The following is a 27,452-nucleotide window of genomic DNA, read 5'->3' on the forward strand; positions in this document are numbered from 1 at the left end:
CATAAGAGAACTGCTGTGCATTTGCAAATGCACAAGGGGAATGTTAAATGGGTCAATATTTATTATGAATGGCCACTTGAAGCCATACAAATTTTATTACAATTTATTGGTGTTGGTCTGAAACCACTTTAAACATAGTAAAATCACACAGCATTGATGTGTTTATAAAACCACAGTAATAGCTATATGATTTAAAAAATGGATTCAGTGGATAAATGCATGGGCGTCAGACGGGGGTCCTCCCCCAGAAAAATGTTACTGGAGTAAATGCCATTTCCTGTATTCTGGTGCCTTTTAGGCTACGTCTACATTAATCCGGAGCTCTCCGTCCACACTAGCGTTTTCAGGCGTTTTCGGACGTTTCAGTGTAGATGAGAAACTTTTTAAAAACGCCTGAAAACGCTAAATTCACCTTTACTGCGCAAGCGTAAAACCCCACAAAAGATCACTGACATGATTCAGATGGAAAAATAAATAATGAAGTTATCGCGCAATTCTTCTGACAGGATAATTTTATTTAGTAAAATATCCCAGCATTCACTGATGCGGTCCAGGTCGCACGCAGTCACCATAGGTTTGGTCTAAAACGCTAAAACTGCTCTCATGTATTGCCACAGGACAGCAAATGTGAGTAAATTCTGTCATCTTTGCAGGACTGTGATATGAAGAGTGTGCAATGTAGAATATTTTTAGCAACAGTGTGAAAGTGAATAGCACATAACAGGCACAATACTGGTATGAACATGAATATCTATTGGTACAATATGCGTCACATGACTAAATTTACGTCATCGTTTTTAAACACCACCGGTTTCTCAGTCCACACTACAACGCGAAAACGGCGTTTTCAAATGTATCCGCTTTGGAGTGCGTCTTCAAAAAGCGTAGTTTTCATTAATAAAAACGCCGTCTCAGTGTGGACGGAAGGCCAAAACGGAGAGAAAAATATACGTTTTCAAACGAAAACGTATTAGTGTGGACATGGCCTTAATTAAACAAGTAAATTAAACTCTGCTTCATCTCAGGCAGTTCTTTGCCTCCACGTTGTGCATTCAATTGTTTAATGCACAGCTATCCGTAGATTATCCCGCTTATACCATGGTCATTTGCCAGCATTGACAACTTAAAGTTGTTATTGATGTTTGCAGCACAAAATTTGACTGGAAGGGTAAAACTGGCGGTTATTTTTGTCAGTTACGACTCGTTGAGAAATATAATGTAGCAATTTAGTAGCAAAGCTATTTTATTACTTAAAGTTGCGGGGCAGCGTTGATAAGTTTCTGTGCTCCTGTTTCTGTGTGCGCAACACGATCTCTGCCCTCTGTGTGTGAGTGACGTATGTGTGTGCGCGCTTCAATGAAAACAGTGCATTAATATAGAACGGTGATTAAACTGACTTGGAACTACCTGGACTCTGAATGAACCAAGTGGAATGGATTTGAGGGGTAGCAGAGTGGAAGTCAAGGCTTTAGTTTAAACGCGGAATGGAGTTTATTTTATTAGGGCATTCCTCAAGTGGAATGGATTTGACTGACGGCGCTCTGAAAAGTGAACAGACATATGCGCTGAATTAGAGACGGTAAAAGTGAGTGGGTCCAATATCATTGGTCTTAAAAAGCGAGTGGGTCTTGCTCCACCCATATACAGTACAATGGTTCCAACACCCATGGAGAAATGTATCAGTATTAATAATTAAATTTAACAATTCTTGCATAAAATAAGCTAGTTCCTTAGCCTAATTGACTTATCCAATTGAATTTTAGTGCCAGAATCAATATTGAACTGGCTTCAATGAAACTGACAATATTGAGGTTGACAGTCTTAAAACAATAGTTTGAATTCAGAATTATTTATAGAATTATAGTATTTATCATTTTTTTTCCAGTTTTCATTTTAATATTTGTTAAAGTTTTGAGTAATTTGTTTTTGCTAATATTTTTATTTAGCTTTAATTTTTAATTTATTTAAGTTTTAGGTTTAGTCATTTTAGTATTTCAACTTGAACTTTAAGTTTAAGTTTTTTATTTTATTTTTATTTAAGCTTTATTTAAATTAATGAAAACAGTTTTTAAGTTTAGTTTACATTAATAACACTGGTAAGAATGATATCCGACCCACATTTTTATCTGACATAAACTTAAAATATAATATAATTTTGATTTATGTAATAAATCAAATAAAAAAGATACAGATGGAAATGAAAAGCTCTGTGACTGTCACAACTTCTATCAGTGGGAAAGAAAATCTAAACATGGTATAAATCTTTATATTTATTGCTGTAACATTCCATTGTCAATGAGGTAAAATGACAGTCCTTATTGTCTTTTTTATTATTTTTAAGGAAATGTGAATTCACAAGAAGTTATCAAGTTTGGAAGAAAGTTAACTGTGATCCATATTATAATTCTTTTTTTGTGTTTGCCTTTCTTCTTTGATTTGTTTGACAGGGAGTGGTATGTAAACGGAAACTACCTGGTCGTCATTGTATCATGCAGTGTCATCTTGCCGCTAGCTTTAATGAAGCAGCTTGGTAAGTTTTCTCAAACTTTTAATTCTAATGTCTGATTGCACACACCCCTTGTTCTGCTCACAACTTCCTTTCTGCACAACCACATAATGTACAATGCTTATATTCCTGTTTTATTTAATTGTAAAAGTATTGAATCTTAATAAAGGGTTAGATGTGATCTGCTCAGACTGCTCATAGAAGTGTTGTGGGTAAATGCTGTATATGATCACTGGCTCTCCTCCATCATCACACTGTGTGTTTCAGGGTACCTGGGCTACACCAGCGGTTTCTCTCTCAGTTGTATGGTCTTCTTCCTTATTTCGGTATGTTTGCTGACCTTGTCAAAAAAAAAAATTCACCTAAAATGAAAATTTGGTTTTTTTTGCTTCTCATCTCATCCCTCTATTTTTTTATCATTATTAAAAAAATTCTCTGGGCATTTTGCATCATACAACAGTTAGTTATGGTCTTTGATATTATTATAAGATATAATATTATAATTTATATATTTGATATATTATAATTTATATATTATTATAAATAATATTATTTATATTATATAATAGTATTTTATTAATTTATGAATTTGTGTTATTTTTATATTTTAATTTTAAATTACATTCTTAGTAATTTTGTTATGTGGTTTTGTCATTTGTATTAGTTTTTTGGTTTTGAAAAATGTCAATTTAGTTAGCTTTCATTTATTTTTATTTCAATTTTATTTTCATTGATTTAAGTTCTTCAGCTTAACTTATTCAACTTAACGTAACTTTATTTTATGTTGGTTAGTTACCAAGGCAACATTTCTAATTTTTGTTTAAGTTTTTTTAAGTTTAAGTTTTTCTAATGTAATGTATTTTATTTGAATTTTTTTTATTATTTATTATTATGATTTTTTTTAATGGAAATTATTCTCTTTTATTATTTCAATTAACAAAAACAAATTTTAATAGTTTTAGATTTATTTTTAGTTAACAACAACAACAACTGCCTTGAATTTGATTTGTCGAGTAGCGTTCTGAAAGTCCTGATACACAATCCAACAAAACTGACTTTTCACTGTTTTCACTGCCTCCGGTGTCATTCACTTCCAGTTATTTTTAGCTGTACTTTTTGTACAGCTTGTTATGCTGCTTGATATTTCAAACTGATATGTCTTACTATTTTATTTTAATATTAATTATAAACTATGAAGGTAATATGATGCCATAAAGAATCGCATGCGCAGGGTAAGATTTGTGAAAGTATACATAACATTGCAAGCGTAAAAAAAAAAAGCGTAAAAAAGCGCATTTTACTGTTATTCGTCCAATTCATGTGTTGTGAAACTGCAGTTTCATGCTAACACAAAATAAATATGATCTGTATTCTTCTGACTTCCATTTTTGCGCGCTTACACATTTTTTTTTCGCACAAATACGGCCAAAAGCACTGTCAGCCTGTAAACAGCAATTTGCAAGCGAAAACAACAGAGTCAGGAACTGTAAAACAGATTGATCGCGCAAATGTCTAAATGGGCTTGAAATTAAGTATGAATGTCACTATGTCAGTCAACCTTAGTCAGCATAATGGTGCACAGCTGATTAAGCAACCTTTATTTATTTATTTATTTATTTATTTAACATGTATGTGCACATTAAAAGTACCATTTCGGCAACGAGAACTATGCTGAGCCAAATGAAGATAAAGATGTGTTCAGGCGACTGGCGTGTTTATTGAACCAATCAGATAAGAGTAAAACAAGAGTCAGCGAGAAGCTCATTTGATTGGCTACATAATGAAGGTGGACCCGCCCTCCTCTTCGCACTTGCAAAACTCAGTGAGAGAGAGAATCGTGCCAAAACTGTAAGTGCAGCTAAAAGAAAGATGCAACTGTAAAAATCAGGTTATTTCAGGAACTTTTTTGCTCCATGTACACAACAAGTCATTTAGACATTTGCAACAGTTTATTTTTTTACACAAAGGTTGGTTTTACGTGATAAATCTGTTTTGTAGTTCCTGACTCTGTTGTTTTCACTTGCAAATTGCTGTTCACAGGCTTGCAGTGCTTTTGGCTGTATTTGTGCAAAAAAAAAAACTTGACAAAAGTGTAAGCATGGAAAAATGGAAGACAGAAGAATACAGATCATATTTATTTTGCGTAGCATGAAGCTGCAGTTTCACAATATATGAATTACACTTAAGAATAACAGTAAAATGCTGCAAACATTTTTTTCTTACACTTGAAAGGCGATTTATGAATCTTCTCTTGCACATGCACATTTTATTTACGCTTGCAATCTTATGTACACGATTACAAATCCTACCCTGCGCATGCGATTTTTTTATGGCATCATATTACCTTCATAATAAACACACTGGTTTGTAGCACAAACAGTTTTACCCTTTAATGTACTTTGATATTCTTCTTATTTCCCTATAGCGTCTAATGAATTTATAAGTCTTGCACATTCACAGAAAACAGCTTACTGTACTTCCATGTTGAAAAATAAGGTGGATAAGTCAGCTTTTTTGTTCGCTCCAGACAGACTCTCAGTCTGTGTTTTAGATGTTACATCGATACGTCAGTAGACAAAAAGTCTTTCTTTTTGAGTGAGTCATTAAACAATTCATTCCGTCCATTTGAATCGATTCGTTCAATACACTGATTCATTTGAAACTCCACTACTATGTGTTGCTCGGAGACGCACTATGTTTAATTCTATTAAGCTTAGTTTGGAACTGTTTTCATTGGCAGATCAAAAAAAAGACAAATTATCTGGCTATATTGTGTCTAAAATATAAGTTACTCACTATTTACTACTAACAACATGTGCAAGTAAATGATGAGTGTAATTTTCATTTTTGGGTGAACTATCCCTTTAAATCTGTTTCATTCAGATGCCATGTGCTGCTTAGTATTCTCATCATGAAGCAGTACTCTGCTATTTTGACATTTCTTCTTGAATAATGTGCTGAGGGCATGAAAATTTATATTTAATCTTGATACAGTTCCAATTAGCAGTTTATAAATCTTATAGTAAGCTGGGGGATTTTATGATGTGCTCATCTTTTCCACCAGCAGAATGAGTGTGTGATGTTGTGTGAGAGTGTTTAGTATTTTTAGAGTGGGGTTGTGTTCAGTGCACCTCACTGACCTAGTTTCGGAGGGGAGCTTTAATCTGTGCACACGGCTCTCTCTCTCTCTCTCTCTCTCTGTCCTCATGCTAGTGTGTGTGTGTGGCATTGGCTGTGCCACATCTTCACACTGGATTCATGAAACCGTCTGGTCTTTACACCATGGTCCTGTCTGAATACGATAACATTGCCTCTCTCTTCTTCACTCGATTCATCATCCCTGCTGTGATCTGAACAAGCACCAAATGACATAATCGCGCCAGAGCCACCCCAATATTCTCTCGCTCTCATTCGACTGGTCATGTGACACAGATGAATAACATTACAGTATAAAGCAGTGTACCTTTCAGGATTAAAGGGGTCATATCATGAGAAACCATGCGAAACCAAGCTAAAATGTAATAGAACAATATGATTTATGAATATGTAACTTGTAAATGTCATTTTCAGAACTCAAAACACCATCTTTTGAAACTAAGCAGTAAACACAATTCATCGTTGGATTTCTGGCATCGGAAAAACAAATAAATCAGCCAATGACAACCCACAATTACATGTCAACATGTTTTAAGTCTGAACCCTGTAAAGCCTGATATATGTCTAATACATTTTGTTTAATGGAGCAGTTTATTGAAACCTTTAGACAAAATTACAAAAAAATTGCATATGTATAATATTTGATACATCAGGCGTTTGTGGCTTATATAGTATGATATAGGTCAATATGGAGCTCATACTTGGGGAGGGAAAAAAACTTGAGCACAAATGTGCAATTTGGTGCAGTTACTGATATTTATATGTCCAAAAAAGTAAGATAAAATTTAAATATCAATGAGATCAATGTCAATGAGATCTTTATTACAGTATAGATGCTTACATAAAATCCATTTAAATATCAGTTGTCACTTTATATCTCCCAATAATGTCTTTGATACTCTAAAATGATTTTTCTAAAAACGTTTACGTTCATTTTATAAAAATCAGATTTCACAGCAAAAAGACACGTGAGCCACGACCTGAAAAGGGACGTTTTTAAAATTATACTAAAAGCCCTTTTACTTGCTATAAAAGCATGCAAATGCAATCCATAGCTGAACAAAATGTCCTGGCTAATTATAAGGGACAGAAAGCGGGTTTGAAATGGTCATGAAAAACATTATAACTTATGATAAGTGGACCCTAAGGGAATAATGATTAAAAGATATGAACCCTTAAAAACTCACTGTGAGATTAGCACAACCTATGCAAGACTTGTTTAATTACTGAATCTCTTGTCTCCCTCCAGGTGATCTATAAGAAGTTCCAGGTGAAATGTCCTTTTGAGGACTTTACCCATAACATGACGGTGATGGGATTTAACACAAGTATCGCGTCTGACCACAGAGGAGTAGAGATGACCCCTGAGGGTGACCCTGCCTGCACCCCTCACCTCTTTAACATGAACTCGCAGGTATGTCACTGCGTAACTTACAATGCGAATGCACTGAAATCATGCTGTGACATTCATTCAAATCATGATGAGTCATGTGACATAAGACTTTAAGCGAAATCAAATGACACACACTGTAGTTCCCAATAATCCGTTGCACGACTTGTATATATGTGGGCTTATATACGCATCAGTCTGGATTTTCAGCTTATGTTATGATAATATATGAAATTATGTAGTCATTATAATATCATGTCATTATAATATATTCACATTTCTAAAGCACAGGAAGTTTGGAACCTTTGACGGGCTGTGGTTTTAAAGATTATTGCTGAGTGGTTTGCTAAATTGGGAAGATATGGAAAGAACTGGCATTTTACAACCTCTATTTTGCTCTCTAATTGCATGAAAAATGAAACCTTCCCATATGAAAATTCTGTCAATGTAGTCTTAGCTCAGTACAGGCTTTGTAAGACGTTAACCAAACAGGTCCATATTTATTCCAGTCTGTGGCCTATGGTGCTTTATTATTCATGTCTCGAGCATTAATGCATCTCCTGCACATACATAAGTGTCAACTCGCACATCGCCGTGTGCACTTTTCCCACACATGTCCTTTACTGTCAGAGTGTTACGTGTAAAAGTCTGTAGTCAGGAGTGTTAAGTTCAGTCTTTCTCGGTGTGCACAGGACTAGCATTTTTAATGAATCCAGGCCTGAACTCTGTCCAAGTCTGACTTAATCACAGCTACAATTAGCTCTCTGAAATGCTCTACAGTGTTTAATGGGCTTTAAAGTGTGGACTTTGGGTTTTATGGTTGCTGCTGTTGTATCCATGGTGACGTGACGTGGTCTGGTTTGTGTTTTTTTAATTTTTTTAGACGGCCTACACGGTTCCCATCCTGGCATTTGCGTTCGTGTGCCACCCCGAGGTGCTGCCAATTTACACGGAGCTGCGCAAGTAGGTGGCAAGATCTTTCAAAGTTCTGGAATCAGAGATGAGTCACAGTGTGCATATGGAGGCTATTGCGCTGCGCACAACTACCCATCTTCTCTGTTCGGAGAGCTGTGGTTTACCAGTCTGGAATTAGCATATTTAAACAGACATTACAGGAATATTATGGGTTCAGTACAAGTTAAGCCCAAGCGACAACACTAGTGGCATACTTTTTTCCATCATTTTCTTATAAAAAAGCAAAAATCTGGATTACAGTGAGGCACTTAGTGAAAAGGGCCAATCTGTAAAAATTAAAATACTGACTTTACTAGAAATCAAGAAATTATTTTCTTGTGGTAATCAACATTATGCCACAGTATTCCTTTAAGTACATACAAGTACATACTTGTTCAACATTCTATTATAATAGACATCAAAGTGGCAGAAATAGACCATTAGTATGAATATTTATGCTTTACGACCACTTCAGAGATTGAGACTGAAATGTGTCTGAAGTGTGTGTTGCCTATATAAACTTTATGAACTGATATTTTGAGTTGGAATGTGCTTAGTCTATCTGTGTCTTTTTTGTCACATCCTTATATTTTTCTGATTTCAGCCCCACAAAGACAAAGATGCAACACGTCTCCAACATCTCCATTGCGGTCATGTACATCATGTACCTCCTGGCTGCTCTGTTTGGATATCTGACCTTCATCGGTGAGGCCTATTACCATCATTCCCTTTACTCAAGATAGTTGAAACTGAGTACTAAAGAGTGAAAATGTGTACCGCAATGACAAAAAAGAAGTGACAATAAAAATATTAATCATATTCTAGTGGGAATTGGGGACAAGCTATATCATCAGTGAGTGTTATACAGAGTTTAGGCCCATTCTCACCAAGGATGATAACTATTAATGATAATGATAATTATATAGTTCTAAAAATCATTATAAATATAAAAGAATAGCAGAGTCCACACCACAACTATAACAATTACATCTTTTTTTTTTTGTTCTAGCTGATGAACGATAAAAACATTGACAGCCATTCAGAATCTTTCCTGCTTTAAAGAGCTTGAGCATTTAAAGCGACAGACGAAAACGGCAGTGCGCTCTTATAATAAACAGAACAATATCGTCCGTTGGTGTGGACGCTAATATAGTTATCGTTATAGTTATCTTTATAGTTATCGTTCTTGGTGTGAAGGGCCTTTATTCTGTTGACAGAAATGAAGGGAACAGAATGCATTGGACTATTTATTACCAGACAGAGTATCTTAAATTGTTTAAAAATAGTCAGAGGCATGTACACACAAACCAAAAATGTAAAAAACGCTGCAGATGGATGTAAAAACATGTCCTATGTGAATGTCCTCTAAAGGCCCGTTCACACCAAGGACGATAACTATAAAGATATTGATAAAGATATAATTCTAAAAATCGTTCTCCATATTAAAGAATAACAGAGTTCACACCACAACTATAACGATAAAGATATGAGGAACGATATCGTTGGGATCACTTTCAGAACGATTTTTTTCCAGCTGTCGAACGATAAAACACTGACAGCCAATCAGAATCCATTCTAATTTAAAGGTCTCGCGCATTTAAAATGGATCTGGATCATCTGGGCGCGCGCGTGCTTAGAATAAAAAGACCGTTATCGGTCGTTGGTGTGGACGCATATATAGTTATCTTTATCGTTATCTTTATAGTTATCGTGCTTGGTGTGAACGGGCCTTAAGAATAGCAATAGAAATGCAGATACTGTGCCAGTAAAGAGGCATTAAGCCTCTAACTGTTTCCAAGTCTCCAAAAGTTAGATAACAGAAGCCGCTGTCGACTGTATTGTAGATAACATCAGAGTTGGTTGTGCTTGGATGACTAATACAGAATGAATCAAACATCTAGGGGTAGAGGTGAAGAGCAAGGCAAAATTGTCATATGTTACAGAGCATGAAGCAGCAGGGATGGGTAGTTGCCGCAATTATTAAAGGTCATTTGGTCATCCAGGACTGCTCCCTACCTTTTTACACATCAGGAGACAACAGTGTGACTCAGATGAGATGGAGAGAGTGGAGGAGGTTTTTTTAGTTTCGTTAAGACCTGTCAAGATGGATGTGCTGAGTGGTCATTCAAGTTGAGATGTCAGAGTCTGGGTGAGATCAGTGTGACTGCAGTGGGAAAGAGGAAGAGTGTATTTTCTTATTTTAGGCACAAAATATTCACCCTCATGTTCCAGAGCTTTTGAAGTACAAGAGAAGATTGAGACCTGCTCAGCTACAGGATCAGCATGTGCTGATGTCACAGATCTAATCATCTGATTCAATAAATCTGTGTTGGATGCATTTTCATGTTGGTAAAGTGTTAGCACTCCATCTAGTGGCCATTGTGCATTAATGAAAACTATTACCAATGTGAGCTGGGAAAGAGTAGCCTGGTTAAAACCAGACCATTCTCAGTAGTAACTGAGTTATGGTCTGGCAAAGCTTCTTTAATAACTCATTTCCAAAGGGGCGTCACCAACGGACGTCGCTCAAATGCCTCTGGGTGCAATTGGATAGACCTAAAACCAATCAGAGCGATCGGCATCGTGTAAAGCCATATGCTGCGTCCCAATTCAAGTTACACTACGCCATAAAAGTATGTACTCTTTGAGAAGAAAATGTATTTACTTTTGAATGTGTAGCAAAAAAGTAGGCAAGCTTTGGGACATACTACTTCGTCATCTTTATCGGACGGATCTGTCGCGTGCAACCTGTCATGTAAACTGCCCTGTCAATCATCTTGTCACAGTTAAAATCCTCTATTAAATCTAATTTAATTTCCTACCGTTTCGGAGAGAAATGTAGTAGCACGTTCATCTGTCAGTGGGTCTTTCATGGAGACTGTCCTCATGTGTTTGCAATTTGAATATAATAATGCATTTAAAAGTTGGTGCGCTTCACCAACGGAGTGGACTTCGCTTAAATGCCTCTGGGCGCAATTGGATAGACCTAAAACCAATCAGAGCGATCGTCATCGTGGAAAGCCCGCCTCAACGTTTCTGATTGGTGCCGCGATTTCGACGGCATGGAAATGGGCTTGAATGAGCTCTTTGCCAGACTACTTGCAGAGCAAATCTAAATTTGCCGGAAGTTGTCTGGGTTTTCCCAGGCTAGGGAAAGAGTGCAGTGGTTCTCAAACTGTGGTCAGTAGGTCTGAGAGTTGATTTAGTGATTAAAACAATTATATACAAAACCATTAAAAAATTTAGGGTTGTTATGATTTTTTTTGTTGAAAAAAGTCTCATACTCACCAAGGCTGCATTTTTTTCAATCAAAAATACTGTAAAATTGTAATATTGTGTTACAATTTAAAATAACTGTTTTAATATATTTTATAATCGAATGTATTCCTGTGATGATAAAGCTGAATTCTCAGCATCATTACCCCAGTCGTCAGTGTCACATGATTGCTGCCAGAGAAACATTTCAATATTTTTGTGGAAACCGTAATACATTTTCCCCAGCATTTATTTAAAAAAATATTTGTACAATCTCAAAGTCTTTTGATCAATTTAATGTATGCTTGCTGAATATAGTATTATTATATAAATGTAACTATTAATTTCTGTCAAAAAAAGAAGCTTTCTGACATACTGAAAATATATAAAATAATTTTAGATGGCAAAAATCCCTAGATTGAATAAATCAACTAATTACTCAACAAATAATGAATTAACTCATTGTATTAATATTCATTTGTGATTAAATGTTTCTGTTTTTTAATTCAGTAAGTGATTCAATTCATTCAAAAGTTCTTAGCTAGCAAATATTTGGCTCATTTAGGTTCAATACCTAAAAGTAGCAGTCTATTGAATCTCAGTATTTATTAAAGGAATAGTTCAAAATGAAAATTCTGTCATCATTTACTCACCCTCAAGTTGTTTCAAACCTGTATGAATTTCTTTCTTCTGCTGAACACAAAGGAAGATATTACGAAGAATGTCGGTAACCAGACAGCTGATGGGCCCCAATGACCATAGTACTTAAACAACTGTCTGGTTACCGACATTCTTCGTAATATCTTCCTTTGTGTTCAGCAGAAGAAAGAAATTCATACAGGTTTGAAATAACTTGAGGGTGAGTAAATGATGACAGAATTTTCATTTTGAAGTTTTTTAGTTTTTAGTCCACAAAGTTTGTTTTACTTTTGAAATGGTCCGCCACCTGAAAAAGTTTGAGAACTATTGATCTAAAGCAGCATAATTTGAATTATTGTTGAATAAACCTTTTTTTAATTTTTCTGTTTAAATACAAATGATTTTATTTGTGTGTAGATAAGGTGGAAGCCGAGCTGTTGCACACCTACAGTCGAATTGACCCGTATGACACACTCATCCTGTGCGTTCGTCTAGCTGTGCTGACTGCCGTCACACTCACTGTACCCATCGTGCTGTTTCCTGTGAGTATTACACACTTACACACACACAAACTTTACCATTTTAAATAAACTTCATCTTATCCAGTTACAACTTTGTTGAGGAGTCAGGATTGGATGACAGGCAGTATTTCAGTATGCTTTGTTATTTCATGTCTTTTCTCAGGTAAGGAGAGCAATTCAGCAGCTGTTCTTCGCAAATAAAACCTTCTGGTGGCCACGTCACATTGCCATAGCTGTCTGCCTCCTCACCCTCATCAACTTACTGGTCATCTTCGCCCCAAACATCCTGGGCATCTTCGGGATCATCGGTAGGTTTGGTGCTCTCGGCTATTGAGTGATGTTGGATTCTCGATGGATTCTTTCATTCTTTTGAAGTTCCATTAGTGTGAAAAGAGCGTGAGAGCAGCGTACTTTTCCATGGCAACCTCAAGGACCTCACATTCGCTTTCATCAGCACATGCATTAAAGTTTCAGACTATAATACTGTACGCACAGTGCCAGTCGTGCATAAATCCCCACCAGCATTATTAATCGCCTTTGGAATGTGTATATAATTATCAACAAAGTCCCATTATGCTTTCCATTTATTACAGTACATGATAGTTTCTCCTGATCTCATACTTAACTCGTTAACACCAATTGTTTCTCCACTTCATGTGAGTTTTACCTACCTCAGAGAAGAATGGACACTATTGTTCTATAAGGGCCCGACCACCCTATAACCTGAGAAATCTCCTTAAATGACTGATACTTATGTAACTTGAACTGCTTTAACTAAAGAATTTCTGACACAGTTATGACTTATTCCTGAGGGATGAATCATGTTAGTGAAGGTTTAGGTTTACATTTAGTAAGTAAGTGTCTACATGTGTTTATTTGTTCCACAGGTGCCACGTCCGCGCCGTGCCTCATCTTTATATTTCCTGCTGTGTTTTACATCCGCATTGTTCCAGAGGAAGATGAACCCATGCGCTCACCGCCGAAAATCCTTGTAAGTACTTGCACACATACTGTATTCGGTTTCCTCCCATTCATCCACAGTGGGATCTGGTTTCTTGCCTCTCTTAGGAATGTAGATGCTTTGAAACCTTTCACACTTTTAGACTGAGATTCTCTGAAAACAAATCATTCTAAGTGCTTTGTAAATCCCTCGGGTAAATCTTTGGTGTGACCCAAACTATTGAAAACTAGTGAACTAGTTCACCTCAAGTTACAGCAAACTGCAGGAATCTGGAGAAGTTCCTGGAGAAATTCTAAGAAATGTCCAGGTTATTTTATGTCCAGCCTTTTTTAGGGCCATTAAGAATTATATATATTTTTTGCATTGTGAGATAGTTTTTCATTACAATCAAGCACATTTCCCCCCTCATTTCTCATTGTTGTGTTTTTTTGTTTTATTTAAAAAAAGTATGCACATTTTTATTTATGGAAACACAAATGAGTCAATGCTTGTCCCTTGTGATTTCTTGCTCTGCACATAAAGAGAGAAAAATTTCTGATAAACTTTTAAATACATCATTAACAAGTTTGTTCAGTTCGGGTCCATAAAGAAGAATTTTTGTAGAATGCGATTGTCACTCGCGTAAATGATTGAACTGTGTCTGTACAGAACAGGATTAAGCCCTAAAAGATGAATGACTAGTGAAAGTGGCACAATACAAAAGAAAATCTTAATGTTCTAAAAATTAGCTTTGTTTGTATGCTAAACAAAATATATATTTTATTTTATTTATGTCTAATTAGTTTAGACATTTCTTCAGAATATGCACCCAATCAAATTTTTCAATTGCATATTTAGATTACATCGCAGTGTTAATAATCTTGCCTCTCTTCTTTTTTTATAGGCTGCTTGCTTTGCCATTTTAGGAGTCTTATTTATGATAATGAGCCTGAGCTTCATCATCATTGATTGGACGTCAGGGAACAGCAAAGGAAACAGTGGTCATTAGACCACATCCTCTAATGGTTTATGCTTTTTCATTTTATTTCCGGGTCAGTAGTTGGGGAGGATGCAGAATCTCTCACTAGATCAGTCAGTGATCAGTCACTAGATTCCTAGATTTCAATCAATGCATTATTTGGCCTTGTGACCTGCATGTGCTGTAAATGGGGTGTTGACCCATCTCAGGCCGGCATTAATTCCATTTAAAGTCATGAAAGGGCATGGAAATATTCATTTTAAAGCTTGATATGTGGGGAGAAGATGACAAGAACTAGAAAATCAAAAGCCCATAATAGTCAGTATGTGCCATAGTAACAGCACATGCAGTATGCAGGGTTTGCAAACAAAAGGGATTTTGCATTCTAACCAAACGGACTCATCAGCTGGTCCAACCTCCCATCCATCCCTCAATATCATGACCTTTCACCTTTACCCCTCGGCCACATTCACAAGAGATTAGAATCACAGTAAGTGCTCAGTTCTGATGGGAGGATTGGTGGTTATTAAAGTGTTTATTTGATCATATCTCATTTTAGATATAGCAATACTCTGTGCAATAGCTGTGCGATATCTGACACTGAAGGCTGTTGAGAGGCAACACACGACCTCGTCCAGAATCCAGACTTGATTTGGCTGCAGTCTATTACACAATTTCAAATTTATGCAAATTGTACGTATAGAACAGATGTACATGTCACATTTTTATATGGATTTATAATGTTTATCCTTTCTACAATATTTAGAGATAAATCTATTAGCAGGTATATGAGCATACATATATATATGATATAGAAAATAGAAGAGTATTCCAATTCATCTGGTCCTCTCAAGGATATCTATCACATCCCTTTACAATATTTAACTGTTCAGCTTAAATGCCATCTTTAAAAGATTCAGATCTAAATAATTACGGTGAAAGGCACGTTTTGAATATTTTAATAAATACTGCTGGTTGCAATGGGAAAGCACAGATTGGAAAGCAGTTAATCGTAGGGTCAGTTTGTAATGGTCTCATGAGTCCTACTGACAGACTGATTCGAAAGACTCTCTGGATTTATAAGCAGAGAAAACCAAAAAAGAAAAAGAAAAAAAACATTCACAGGGTCTTCTCCTTGATTGGAGAAACAAATATTGTGCATTGGTGCACATAAACGTTTTAGTTCCAGGGCAAATGGCGTACGTGTGGTAAATGTTGCTCAGTGGAAAGCTGATCGTATTAAAATGTTGCTTCTAGTTATGCTAGTAACCGAACCAGACGGATGATTTCGGAGGGTCATTTGGCGATTATTGAAACCTTAAACTGTAGCACTTTCATTTGAAGCACAACTTCCGCTCAATCTCTTGACCTAGTGACCCAGTTACGACTTATGACATAATCATAGATTAATAATATATTTTGTAGACAGATATATGAACAAAGCATATGTACTACTAACTGTAAATTGTTTGAAGGAAAAAAAAAAGAAAAAGTAATGTGTGGATGTTTAACATGGTACATCATGAATATTTTAATCTTTGTAATTGAAACTCGTCATCCTAAAATACTATAAATCAAGCACTTACTGGCCCATAATGATCTAAGTGGTAACACTGTGGTGTTTTATTGTGTGTGAATGTGTGCGTTCTCTCCTCTTTATGCTTACGGAGAAAGAATATTTCAGTCAGTGAATGTACTGTAATGGACTGTCTAAATGAGATGTGCATTTAAATTGTGGTACTTTTTAATTCATTTTGTCTGTTTAATTAATGTTTAATGGATAGGCCAGCCACACATATAAATAAATCATCATATCTGTGAACCAGTATCAGCATAATTACATATCTTGATATCTTCTTTCAGTGTTTAAATGTCTCTGGTGCTGCATCAAGGGCCTGTCTGACAGCAAAGGCACTGTAATATATTCCAAATTACAATCTGTACTTCTTTTTCCAGGTTGTTAAAAACAAAAACAAAAAAACATCCTTGTTTATCATGGCCAGATGCTTAATTTCCCTCTTTGTGGTTTTTTGGATATACAAAGAGAAATTAGTGATAAATATGTGTATGATTTCTGAAGTGCATCAGTGAAATAACCCATTGAGATCATGGTTAATTTTTGGTAAAGAAGCCTTTATTTGTGTGTTTTGGTGATGGTCTGTAGTGGTTTAATGCCTCACACACCAATGTGGTTTCTCAAGCACAAAAGTGTCCCATTGTTTTAGCAGTGTATGTTAATGTGTGTTTACAAGCCTGAGAACTAAATGTGCCAGTTGTTAAAGAATTGCCAGTATCTGTCCTTATCTAATGGCTCAAAATGATTCCTGATTGCTGAAGATGAGTTTGAAACAAAGGATCATTTCCCTCCAAAATCATATATATATATAAATAGAGAGAGAGAGAGAGAGAGAGAGAGAGAGAGAATTTCTTCTGAATTTGGAGTGAAATTTCATAGTGTAACATTGATTTCATGATGATGCTGAGTATTTGACTCCTCTCTGATGTATCCACTTCATAAATGATTGATTTAATGATGAAGGTAGTTAACCAGTTAGATCTTATTAACTTACTATCATATAGCACAAAGTAGAAATGTTTAGCATCGATGATGAATCATGCATACATACTTTTCCCTTTAGAAGTACAATCCGTGATTGCTGCAACTATAACATTAGCAGCGGTGCAGCAGAAACTGCCCTGACCAACAAGATCCCCCATAATGCTGTGCTTCCATCCCCAGACTTTCACACGCACCGCTTTTGTAGCTTCCGAGCTGACGCCTGGGCTGACGGCAGCACTTTTTAAGCACCTGCAGATTGTATGATCTCCAAATCTGCAATGGTTCACAAAGTAGCAGAAGGGGGAAGCATTTAATTGTCTTTTTAGCAGTTGTGTACTTGTGTCCAGTCAGCGTGATGTTTCCCTTGTGATGTAATGAAAGTGTCATCTGTTTGTAACAGTTTATATGAATTCATTACTTACATGGCAGCATTTATAAATAATGTACATAAATGTAAACCCTTTATATTATAAGCACATCTATAGTTTATATATTGTAAATAGTCAGATGATGTTTAGTCGATGATTAAAACGTAATAATTTTTAAAAATGCTTTTTAAAAAGCCAGTTTATGTCTTTATTTTCTTTATTCTCAGTATCGAGTACATTGCTGGCATTTAATGTACTGTAAACAATGTTAAAATAAAAAAAGAATAAATAATATTCATTCTTTCTTGGTTCAGTCTTCACAGGTGTGTTTCTTATACTCATGTGAGTGTTTATATGATGTCTCTGTGGCTCATTGAACGTGTACAATATGAATAAATGCTCTTTTGTTTAGCAGATCTATATCTAAAACAACCTACATACACTAATTGGAGGTTGAGTCACAGTTCTCTGAAAGCAGATCTGACATCTCAAGTTCCTGGGATCAAACCTGCAGATTTTTTTTCTTCCACCGCCACTCTTTTGTCTCTTTTCCTTCTTGCTGATTGTCCTCTGTTGATGTCAAAACAGAATCTTGCCTTGAAGCAGCAGTTTCCTGAAAACGTTCACACAACTCTCATGTGAGAAAATGGGCAGTACATTTGTTACAAAAACCCATCCAATCTGACACAGAATTTCAAAAAGATAGTTCGTTTTAATGTGTAATGTAATCACCTCAATAGTTTTGATCTAATTAGCCTATTCCAATTTTGTTTCCAAAAGCTGTTTACCTAAATGTGCTAACTGAATCCATAAAGACACCAAGAAAATTTAATTTGGTAATTTTCCCACAAGGAAATGATGCCATTGTACTTTTAACTGTTTTGTTTACATGCTGAAGTTTAGCCGTAACACAAGCTAGGAGAAGCTAACATTAGCTTGGAGGAGAAACGAGCAGTTTCAGCTTTAAAACTCAACAATCAAATAATCAATCGATCAATAATATACTTTAACGTTTTAATTAAAGAAATGACTTTGATAATTAGATGTTGGGCTGGTGTACAATACAGTGTCAATTTATATAATTTCAGACACATGAGGGCGGTATGAAACACAGAGACGGCTCTATCTCTCTGTCGAGATGCTGTTTGCTTTAGCCAAACGATGGAAACACACTCCATATGGAAAAATCAGTGCGAGCATTTACTTCGAAAAGGTTTCATCTCCTGCCTAAGCACAAATCATACAGAACACATACTGCAATCAGTGCGTCAATATTGACATAGTCTCAACAAAAGAGATTTCTTACAGAGGCTTTAAAGAATGTCAATTGTTATTGAACGGCAAACAAGAGAAAGCCAGCTACCATAGCCTACCCATCACACAGGCACTTTTGTCAAAAGAAACATCCAATAAATAGTTACTCGTAAATAATAATTTTGCTTATTTATTTAAAATTTGCACATTTGGCAGATGCCTTTATCCAAGCAGCTTAGCATATACTTTATCAGTTCATTTATTCCCTGAATCAAACCCCAGCTTTGGCATTGCTAGCACCATGCTCTACTGCTTGAGCTAAATAAATAAACAAACAAATACAATTATTATTTACATTTACGCTTTTGGCAGATGCTATTATCCTAACTTTGCATAAACTTGATCAGTTCATGTATTTAATAAATAAATACCACATTTAAAAAGAAAGTTTAAAAGAATGAAAAATCATTTCAATTTTGGTTTGGTTAATATATTTCTGACTTTCTGACGGATTTAAAATCCACGCCATTGAATGAAATATGAATAGGCTATTCAATGTTTTTTTTTTCCTTCAAGTTATTCAAGTTCATTTGAATGTAAACTGGCCTCTGTAAAAATATTTTTCAAAGCTGTTATTGTTATTGTAGTACATTTTACAAGAAAATGCTATTTCAGTCTTTATTCTGCAAGAACCAATGAGGTTCATTCTCGTGTTACGCAGCACGTTTGAGCTTCTGCAAGAACCAATGAGGTTCATTCTCATTTTACGCAGCACGTTTGAGCTTCTGCACAATGAGGTTTGTTCTCCCACATCAAGCAGATTTGGTTCAGCTTCTGTTTATGTTTGCTGACCAATGTTTATATGTTAAATAATAAAAGCCTATCCATTCATCATATAAAGTGATCAAGTCTCTTCAGAAAATTTGGACTAAACCGCTCAGTTCATATGGGTTAGTTTTACAATCTCTTTATGGACCTTTTTAAGCATCAAAGTGGAAGTTTTCATAGCTGTCAATGGAAGGACAGAAAGCTTTCCGTTCATCAAAAAGATCTTCATTTGTGTTCAGAAGATGAACGAAAGTCTGACAGGTTTGTAACGACATGAAGGTGAATAATTAATGACAGAATTTTCATTTTTGGGTGAACTATCCTTTTAATTGTGAAATTTACAAGCTGATTTTTCAGTGTACTACGGGAAAACTACATTTCCCATGAGCACCCGCGGTGGGCGTATCCGCGAGGGGCTGGCTGGCAGTGCGCGAGGAACCCAACAGTTCTAAACTGTCTTCTGCTGTGTGGCAGAGAGCAACTTCTCAGCAGACTGGGGTGTGGCGGCTTTGAAAACACTGAAAGAAATCAGAGACCGTTCAACGTTAGCTGTCTAACGGCGCATATTATTCAAAACCATCGGCAGTCACTGAAAGGACTAACCGAGGAAAACACCGGGATTTTTGCATTTTCTGATTCATTCAGTTTCGCCGAGTTGTCTCATCGATCCGCTTGCTTTTTTTATACATGAGCACAAGGGGTTGATCTCAACTTTCTCTGCTAACTTTTTTTTTTTTTTTTGGATATGTGGATGTAAGTTTTTTTCCCCCTCCCTATTCGCGTGATGTAAAACTCCAGCGTCTGGCTAACGTTACTTGGTTTCTCCTGGGAGCCTTAAACGTCTAATTCCAGGTGGTGTTCTGATCTCAGTTAAATATATCCATTTAAATCTTTCTCCCAACCCCCCAGACGTCTTTTGAAAGATTATTCGGGCGCATAAAAACATCAGTTTTGGATCTACTAGTGTCTTAAGGACATTTCCTTTCCCTGGCAGTTATTTTTTTTTCAAAGCCAAAAGAGGAAGTTGGTCACGGAAGACTATTAAAAAAAAAAAAAAAACATACAGTCGCTTTAAAAGGGTAATACCTTTTATTTTTTTCACCTAAATCTATACTCATAAATCCGTAGCCCTGAAGCGCGCATTCGGAACCATGGGCTGTACCGTGAGCCAGGAAGATAAAGCCGCGGCCGAGCGATCCAAAATGATTGACAGGAATCTGCGCGAGGACGGCGAGAAAGCCGCCAAAGAAGTGAAGCTGCTGCTGTTGGGTGAGTGAATAATCACAGATAACGGTCAGCGACTCGTTGCTGTAACATCACATTTTAAGCACTTTGCCATATTAGTAAGTGGCAATGAGATTCAAGAACTTATTTTAAACGTGTTTGAGACAGAAAGGGAGATATTCTTGCAGAGTTTAAGGGCAGGTTTCTAGGTAATGTGTGTGTGTGTGTGTGTGTGTGTGTGAGGTTTCCTCCTCAGGTGTGGCCTGCAAGAAACTGTCAACGGATTTGAAGAAAATGTAAACTACGATAGAGCAAGCGTTTACCTGTTTAGCCATTTAAATGTTACATTCTTGTATAATTCTTGTATTTAAGTTATTATTGTTTTTTATTTTCTTTAACCGAAATTATGACATGAGGCATGTACAAAATTTGAGGCAAACTTGTCATTTGAAAAGCTTAAGTTAGTTACCTAAGAAACTGTGATGAAGAAATGATCACGTTCGTTTTTGGCACTCAACAAAAAAATTGGCATTATTTCCTCACAAAATTACTCTACCAGTTAAAAGTGTATACACACACCTACTCTTTTTGTAGTTATGATTATCTCCCAAACTTTAGAGTAATAGTAAAAGGCATCAAAACGATTTACTCACCCTTGAGCCACCCTAGGTGTATATCAATTTCTTATTTCAGCCAAACACAATCAGAGATATATTAAAAATATCCTGGCTCTTCTAAGCTTTATAATGGGAGTGAATGGTAACTTGGATTTTGAAGCCCTAAAAAGCATAATCATAAATGTAATCCATACGGTTCCAGGGGGGTTAATAAAGGCCTTCTGAAGCAAAGCAATGCGTTTTCGTAAGAAAAATATCCATATTTATAGATTACAGGATTGTGTTTGACTGAAAAAAGAAAGTCATATACACCTAGGATAGCTTGAGAGTGAGTAAATTATGGTATAACTATACTAACCCTTTAAATGCCACAAATTTTTCAATATCTGACCCAAATCATCCATTGTAAGGATGAAATTTAGATCAAAAAGTTGTAAAAGACCATGAGAAACAAATTCACTGTAGTGTTTCCACATTTCTTTGACTGGTAGTGTATGTATGAAAGTTTCTCAATCACAGAAAAACATAAGTACGTCAAAGATTTGGAAACTGGTTGTTTCAGTGTGACTGAGGGGAGAGGTTGAGGGAATGTTTTGACAGTGCCTGTGATCACTCTCAACATCCCTTGTGGTGCAGCATGGCCACACACACTCACACTCAGCATGCACTTTGGCCTGGTCCGAACTGTGTTTTGACAGAAATGCAGGAATTCTGTGGGGGGATGTTTTTGGAAGGCTTCAAGCCCAAACAGAAGCCTGGAACATGCACCCTGAACCAAAGAAAGTGTTGAAAGTACATTTTTGGCAGGGGTTGTGTGTTGTACTGCTTTGCGTGTTTGCTAAGGACTCTTGCTGGGAAATGAAATACTTGGTGTGGAGCTTTTTATTGTATGTTCTAAAGCCTTTTGAATTTTACTTTATGAACTCAGAAAATTGCTTTGGCATACCACTGCGTTGACTTAAAAAATATATGCGAGGGAGACAACGTTGTGAACAGCAGTCATTTTGTACGTTTTCTTCTCTCTCACATTTCATATGTCAAACAAAACCTGTTAGTTATCTTTCATGATGGTGTTTGTCTCTCAAACACAAGCAAGTTGGATTTCAAACACTAGTGTCCAAAATTAACTCTTTAGTGGAGGGTGAATTTAAAAAGCACGAAATACGAATATTTCTTACAGGCATTAAGCTTGCCAATTGTCTGAATCATTTTAGTGTATTTTTATCCCATCAAAAATTTTGTTATTCCTTTCATATGTATGATAAACACTTCCAGCATCATACACAAGATGAGCCATTTTCCATGCCAGTCACAAAAACCTGAAAACTCATTTTGATTCTGCTCCTTAATTTTGTTTTGTTTTGTATCTTTATGTGAGAAATATTCCTCAAATGTGCTATGGAGAATCTTTAGGTATCATAGAAATGTATGATGGTAACGTTCCCGCTGAGTTTTTCCAATTCAACTTTTAATTTGAGTAATAAATTTAGACCCTAATTTTAAGCTTTCTATTCTAGTTTTCTTGTCAGTCTGCAGGACACCTACCTACCTACTCCGTTAAGTAACCATGAACGATCCTAATAATGTTTCCCTTGTCAGTTACAACATTTAATTGTAGTTCTCAGTGGGCTGTGTTTTAATAGCAGATCTGGAGAGTAAACACTAGGTTAGGGATTTGAGTCACTGTCTGACTCTGAGGAGGTTTAAATGACGCACATATAGACAAGTCACTTCCCACTTTTATAAGTAACGAGTTACAACATTGAACAGAATTTTACATACTAGGTTTTTAGGGCACACATACAATCTTATTCCCTAGAATCACCACCAGTTTCTCAAAATGATTGCGTTTTAATCCCAAAACTACTTCTAATGCCAGGAAAAGACCTCTGGTTTGGAAAAGTTGGTTGAGTTTGGAAAAGACGTGGTCAGTCTCTCACGGGCCGATGTCTCAACCTCTGTTCCACCCCTCTGGTCTTTCCAAAGTCAAACTTTTGGTTCAGAGGGGAGTGTTGCATGGCTTGGATGAATGATGGACTATTTTTAGCTTGAGGCAGATGTAGGGAAAAGTTGTATTTCCAGGCTCCCTGAGCTCTGAGTTTAGGCTTTTAACTTTGAACGTCTTTCTGAAACTCCGTTAACAATAAAATTGTGCAGACTTTTCTTTGTTTTTGTTCCTCTTAATTCCAGGAATGATTCTTTAGCTGGGCTTACCCTTTAAGTTTTCTGAACTTTGATCAAATTTAATCTTTCACAGCAATGTTGTTTTCGTCAATGATGACGATAACGAAATGATTTCGTTGACGCACCTTTTTTTTATGACGATAACGCGACGATGACTAGCTAAAAATGGCTCTAAGGTGACTAAAACATGACGAGACGTTTTCGAGTTTTCGTTGACGAGACGAGACGGAACGAAAATGATTATAAGTCTGACATTCACAATGCATGTCATTTCTGCCTATTTTGCGTGAAATCTGTCTGTTTTTAGCTAAAAAAGTATCAGCAATGCTGCCACTTCCTATCCTTGTTTTGGGTACGCCCACCACCCGGCTGCCGCCATGCCGCGCACCAGATTCCACACAACAACAACACACCTGCGGCTGCGGCTGCAGCGAGTCACTCACCACACATCTTCGATATGAGGCGCCGGACTGGACAAAAGCGAAACGAACTGCGCGAGCGAGCGAAAGTGCGCGAGAGAGACCGAAAGTGCGCGAGAGAGACCGAGTGTGTCTGCGCACGAGAGAAACCGAGTGTACGCGAGAGAGACCGAGTGGGTCTGCGCGCGAGAGAGAGTTTAGTAGGCTAATTGGCACAAAGTAATATAGAATTATATATAACTTAGATTATAACATAAATTATAACATAAATTATTATTTAACTAATTATAGCCTATAATAAAGCCACAATTGCCAAAGTAAGAATGCTTGTATTCCTGATTTTTTTTGGAGTAAAACAGTGATTCCACTGTTACCCCTTTATCTGTGTGTAATTTTGTAGTAGCTCAAAGTTTTTTGCGGTTTAAACTGTAAACCATTCCTTTATTACTGTGATTACTGGTGAAAATAGCCAATGTGCTGAAATTTTTGAAGAGCATCAATTCATGGAAAAAATATAACTTGAAATATGGGGATAAAAGGTTTCTGCCCAATGCGACAATGAAGTACAGCTTGGCAGCACTGCATCTCCATCATTGAGAAAGTCTAGTTTATTATGCAAAGGTTTTAAGGTTAACTGTTGTTTTATGAATTGCAACACTTGCTACAACCTGTCAAACCTAAGCCCATTTCCAATACTTTTTAACCTAAATTAATTTGTTAAAGACTACTTTTTTTTTTTTTTTTTTTTACTAAAATTGACTAAAACTTGACTAAAACCTTTTTGCGTTTTCGTCGACTAAAACTTGACTAAAACTATCAAGTTTATAAGTGACTAAAATGTGACTATAACTAAAATGCATTTTCGTCCAAAAGACTAAAACTAAGACTAAAACTAAAAGGGCTGCCAAAAACAACACTGTTTCACAGTGAATTCCAGCACATGGCTCTGTTTATTTATTTTAGACCTGTATTGTTCTAACTGCCTTTGTTTTCCTCTTTTACTGGCTGAGGGAAATATTCATTTGTGCCATTGCACTCATCATCCTTGATGCACAGACAAGTCTGAACATCTCCAGACCTTTGCTTGCAGCATGAGTGTACAAGAAATTTGTACTTTCGTTCTTATTGGGTTAAATGCATGAAAAGTCATGTAAAAGGAGTAATGTTTCATGTTTAAATTAATTTGTTGAATTATTTCTGGAGTCACTGCGCTGTAATTTTACTCTTGTCAAATTGCAAAAGAACATAGTCAAGCATGCTTTTGCATCTGTGATGCTTCCCTGATCCCATTTAATAGGTTTGAACAGAACCTGTTTAACTGATGCATGCTTTCGCCTCTTTGCTTTAGCCACCGGGCTTAATAGCGTTGATGGTGATAAATAGAGCGAGGATAACTCCCAGAACACAATCGCTCATCCTGTGTGCTGTTTTGTTTTCACACTCTTACTGTACTGACATATAAATGCCGACAGGCTTTTGGCAAAAGGCCCCAAAACAAACAAACAGACACAAAAACCCATTAAGCCCTTTTGGGCTGGAAAGATGACTGCAAACTGGAACTGTTACTGTCTCCTGTCAGCATGGCTGTAATGGTCCTTCACCACATGGAAATCACGCTGTGCATTTACACACCTTATTTGCCTTCAATGTTGATCGCTTAGTGGAAAAAGCCGGCCGGTCTGTTTAAGGTTCCGCTGTCACGGGTCTAAAGGCAGGTTAAATGCATCTGGCCCCAGATGATTATGCTTATAATTAGTTGCAAGAATGAGCTGATTTATTATGTTTGGTGGTGTATAGTTATAATGTAGGTTTGAAGGCCTCCACTGTATGATTATAGTAATAGCAGGCTGGGTGGATATGTGTGTGTGTGATCTCTTGTACTGCTACTGACAAGGCTGTGTCTGGTTCTTATTCTGCATTTTTAGTAATGGAGATGGAATGCCCTGCTTTTCCTCTGGGCAGAAGATATTGTGAGGGGTATTGGGTTTTGTTTATATTTACTTTGGTCTCTAGCATTTGCGTTCATGGTTTATATCTGTCTTTTGGCAGGTCTCTTCTCTGGTCTGCTGATAGGGTGACCTGATGATTATGATTAAAAAAAAATCATGACACATAGGGGGCGTGGCCTGGTCAGTAGAGCGCACACTCTTCTGGCAGCAGACCTGATTTTGAATCCTGCCTGGTGTGATTCAAGCTAAAGAACAGAAAGTAAATTTAAAGAAACATCATTTTTAGAAAATGGCTTGATAGATCTGATCTTTGGACGTTGCAGTGAGTTGATACGCATGACGAAATTAAAGTTTTGTTGTTCTGAAATCATCTTAAGATTTTTTCATCAAAGATTGAGTAGCTTGTTATAATAAAATTTGTGCAAATATGCACATGCACACCAAGCAACAGATGTAGTTCTTTGGGTATTTTATGTACAGTAAGTAGGCTTTCATGTATTTTATCCAGGTCTGATATTTAATATTTATTGGTCTGGTCACTATCCACCAAAGACATGGAAGGACCACAGTTAGCTCAAATCACTAGATTGAACTTAGACTCAAAACAAACCATTTACAGAATTTGGAAAACTTTCCCTAACTTTTGTGCTCTTGTTAATTTTGGGTTTGGAAGTAGTTGATTATTAAGCTATTCTAATGTGAAAAATGGCCTTATAATGCCCTTCTCGCCAGTTTGCATGCTCTGATGAGCAGTGCATATCAGACTGATGAAATCAAACTGCATCTGTCCTCAAAAGATTTTTTATGTCAGGCAAGCTCAATGGTCCGTCACAATGTTCTCAAGTATTTCCTCAAAGCAAGGTCAGAATGCTCATTGAGTCCTTTGGCTCCAGAATTGTTTTTGCTCCGACACAGTGGCTATGTTTACATGCACAACTTTTGTCTCAATCGGACTGAATTCATTCCAATTGATGAATCTGAATGTAGTGTTTACATGAACGCTAAACATGCGATCAGGTTGATGTGCACGTTTATATGTCAAAAATTCAAATAGGAATAGATTTTTTGACATGCGCACACTCCACGAATATACAGTTTGCACATAATAACAATTCTCCTACATTGGTTCTTTATTTGTTTTAAACAGCAGACTTAATATTTATCCATTTCTGGTCATAATTTGGAGCATAATGAGCATATGAACTGTTGTGCCGTGTCGTCTGTGGATGAGAATCCGAAACAAGGTCTGGTGGGACGTTGTCCAGCTCCACTTCACAGATGATTTTAGAATGACGTATTTATGTGACACTTTATTCAACAGGAAGAGCAGCCCGTTCCACACGTCATACGTCATTACGCTATTTCTACGTCATTGCATATGCGCAGTTTCGGTTTTCAGTCCGATCAATTGTTTACATGTTCTCTGGATCGGATTAGAAAAGGAATAAACCACCCCTTTCAATCCGATAGAAATTTCTTTTTGATCGATTAAGGTGTTTACATGATGGCTTTTCAGTCCGATTGAGCCGTCAATCTGATTACTAATGGATTATTTGGTTGCATGTAAACGTAGCCATTGTTTTTGCTGCTTTTGCATTATTTTTGCTTTCAAAATAATCCTTTCAGTAACCTGGCTAGAGGACCAGCGCATTGTTGAACTTATTCAACATTAACTGTGGGGCAGTGAAGTATGACACTTACTTAGAAAG

General features: G+C 36.5%; 2 protein-coding genes and 1 long non-coding RNA gene across 4 annotated transcripts in view; 2 read left to right on the forward strand and 1 right to left on the reverse strand.

Moving 5' to 3' along the window:
• The window catches only part of slc38a3a (solute carrier family 38 member 3a), a 48,986-nt gene extending 34,169 nt beyond the window's left edge, over window positions 1-14,817 (forward strand). For both annotated transcript variants that reach the window (XM_079856836.1, XM_079856837.1), the window contains 9 exons: window positions 2,448-2,530; window positions 2,774-2,832; window positions 6,912-7,076; window positions 7,936-8,015; window positions 8,611-8,711; window positions 12,318-12,442; window positions 12,585-12,729; window positions 13,309-13,412; window positions 14,266-14,817. In XM_079856836.1, the coding sequence (XP_079712962.1) occupies window positions 2,448-2,530; window positions 2,774-2,832; window positions 6,912-7,076; window positions 7,936-8,015; window positions 8,611-8,711; window positions 12,318-12,442; window positions 12,585-12,729; window positions 13,309-13,412; window positions 14,266-14,370 (967 nt within the window). In that variant the 3' untranslated portion in view covers window positions 14,371-14,817. The remainder of the gene's footprint in view (window positions 1-2,447; window positions 2,531-2,773; window positions 2,833-6,911; window positions 7,077-7,935; window positions 8,016-8,610; window positions 8,712-12,317; window positions 12,443-12,584; window positions 12,730-13,308; window positions 13,413-14,265) is intronic.
• Window positions 14,818-16,051: 1,234 nt separating this feature from the next.
• On the reverse strand, window positions 16,052-17,571 carry LOC307150075. Its single transcript, XR_013819653.1, has 2 exons — window positions 16,525-17,571; window positions 16,052-16,358 (listed from the first exon to the last, which is right to left on the reverse strand). It is a non-coding gene; the product is annotated as an uncharacterized lncRNA (long non-coding RNA).
• A 2,192-nt stretch (window positions 17,572-19,763) lies between these two features.
• The window catches only part of gnai2a (guanine nucleotide binding protein (G protein), alpha inhibiting activity polypeptide 2a), a 65,574-nt gene continuing 57,885 nt past the window's right edge, over window positions 19,764-27,452 (forward strand). The window contains exon 1 of the mRNA XM_079856846.1: window positions 19,764-20,619. Coding sequence (XP_079712972.1) covers window positions 20,502-20,619 — 118 coding nt within the window. The 5' untranslated portion in view covers window positions 19,764-20,501. The remainder of the gene's footprint in view (window positions 20,620-27,452) is intronic.

This window comes from Squalius cephalus, assembly GCF_949319135.1.
Source record: "Squalius cephalus genome assembly, chromosome: 22".
In the NCBI taxonomy this organism is placed as follows: domain Eukaryota; kingdom Metazoa; phylum Chordata; class Actinopteri; order Cypriniformes; family Leuciscidae; genus Squalius; species Squalius cephalus.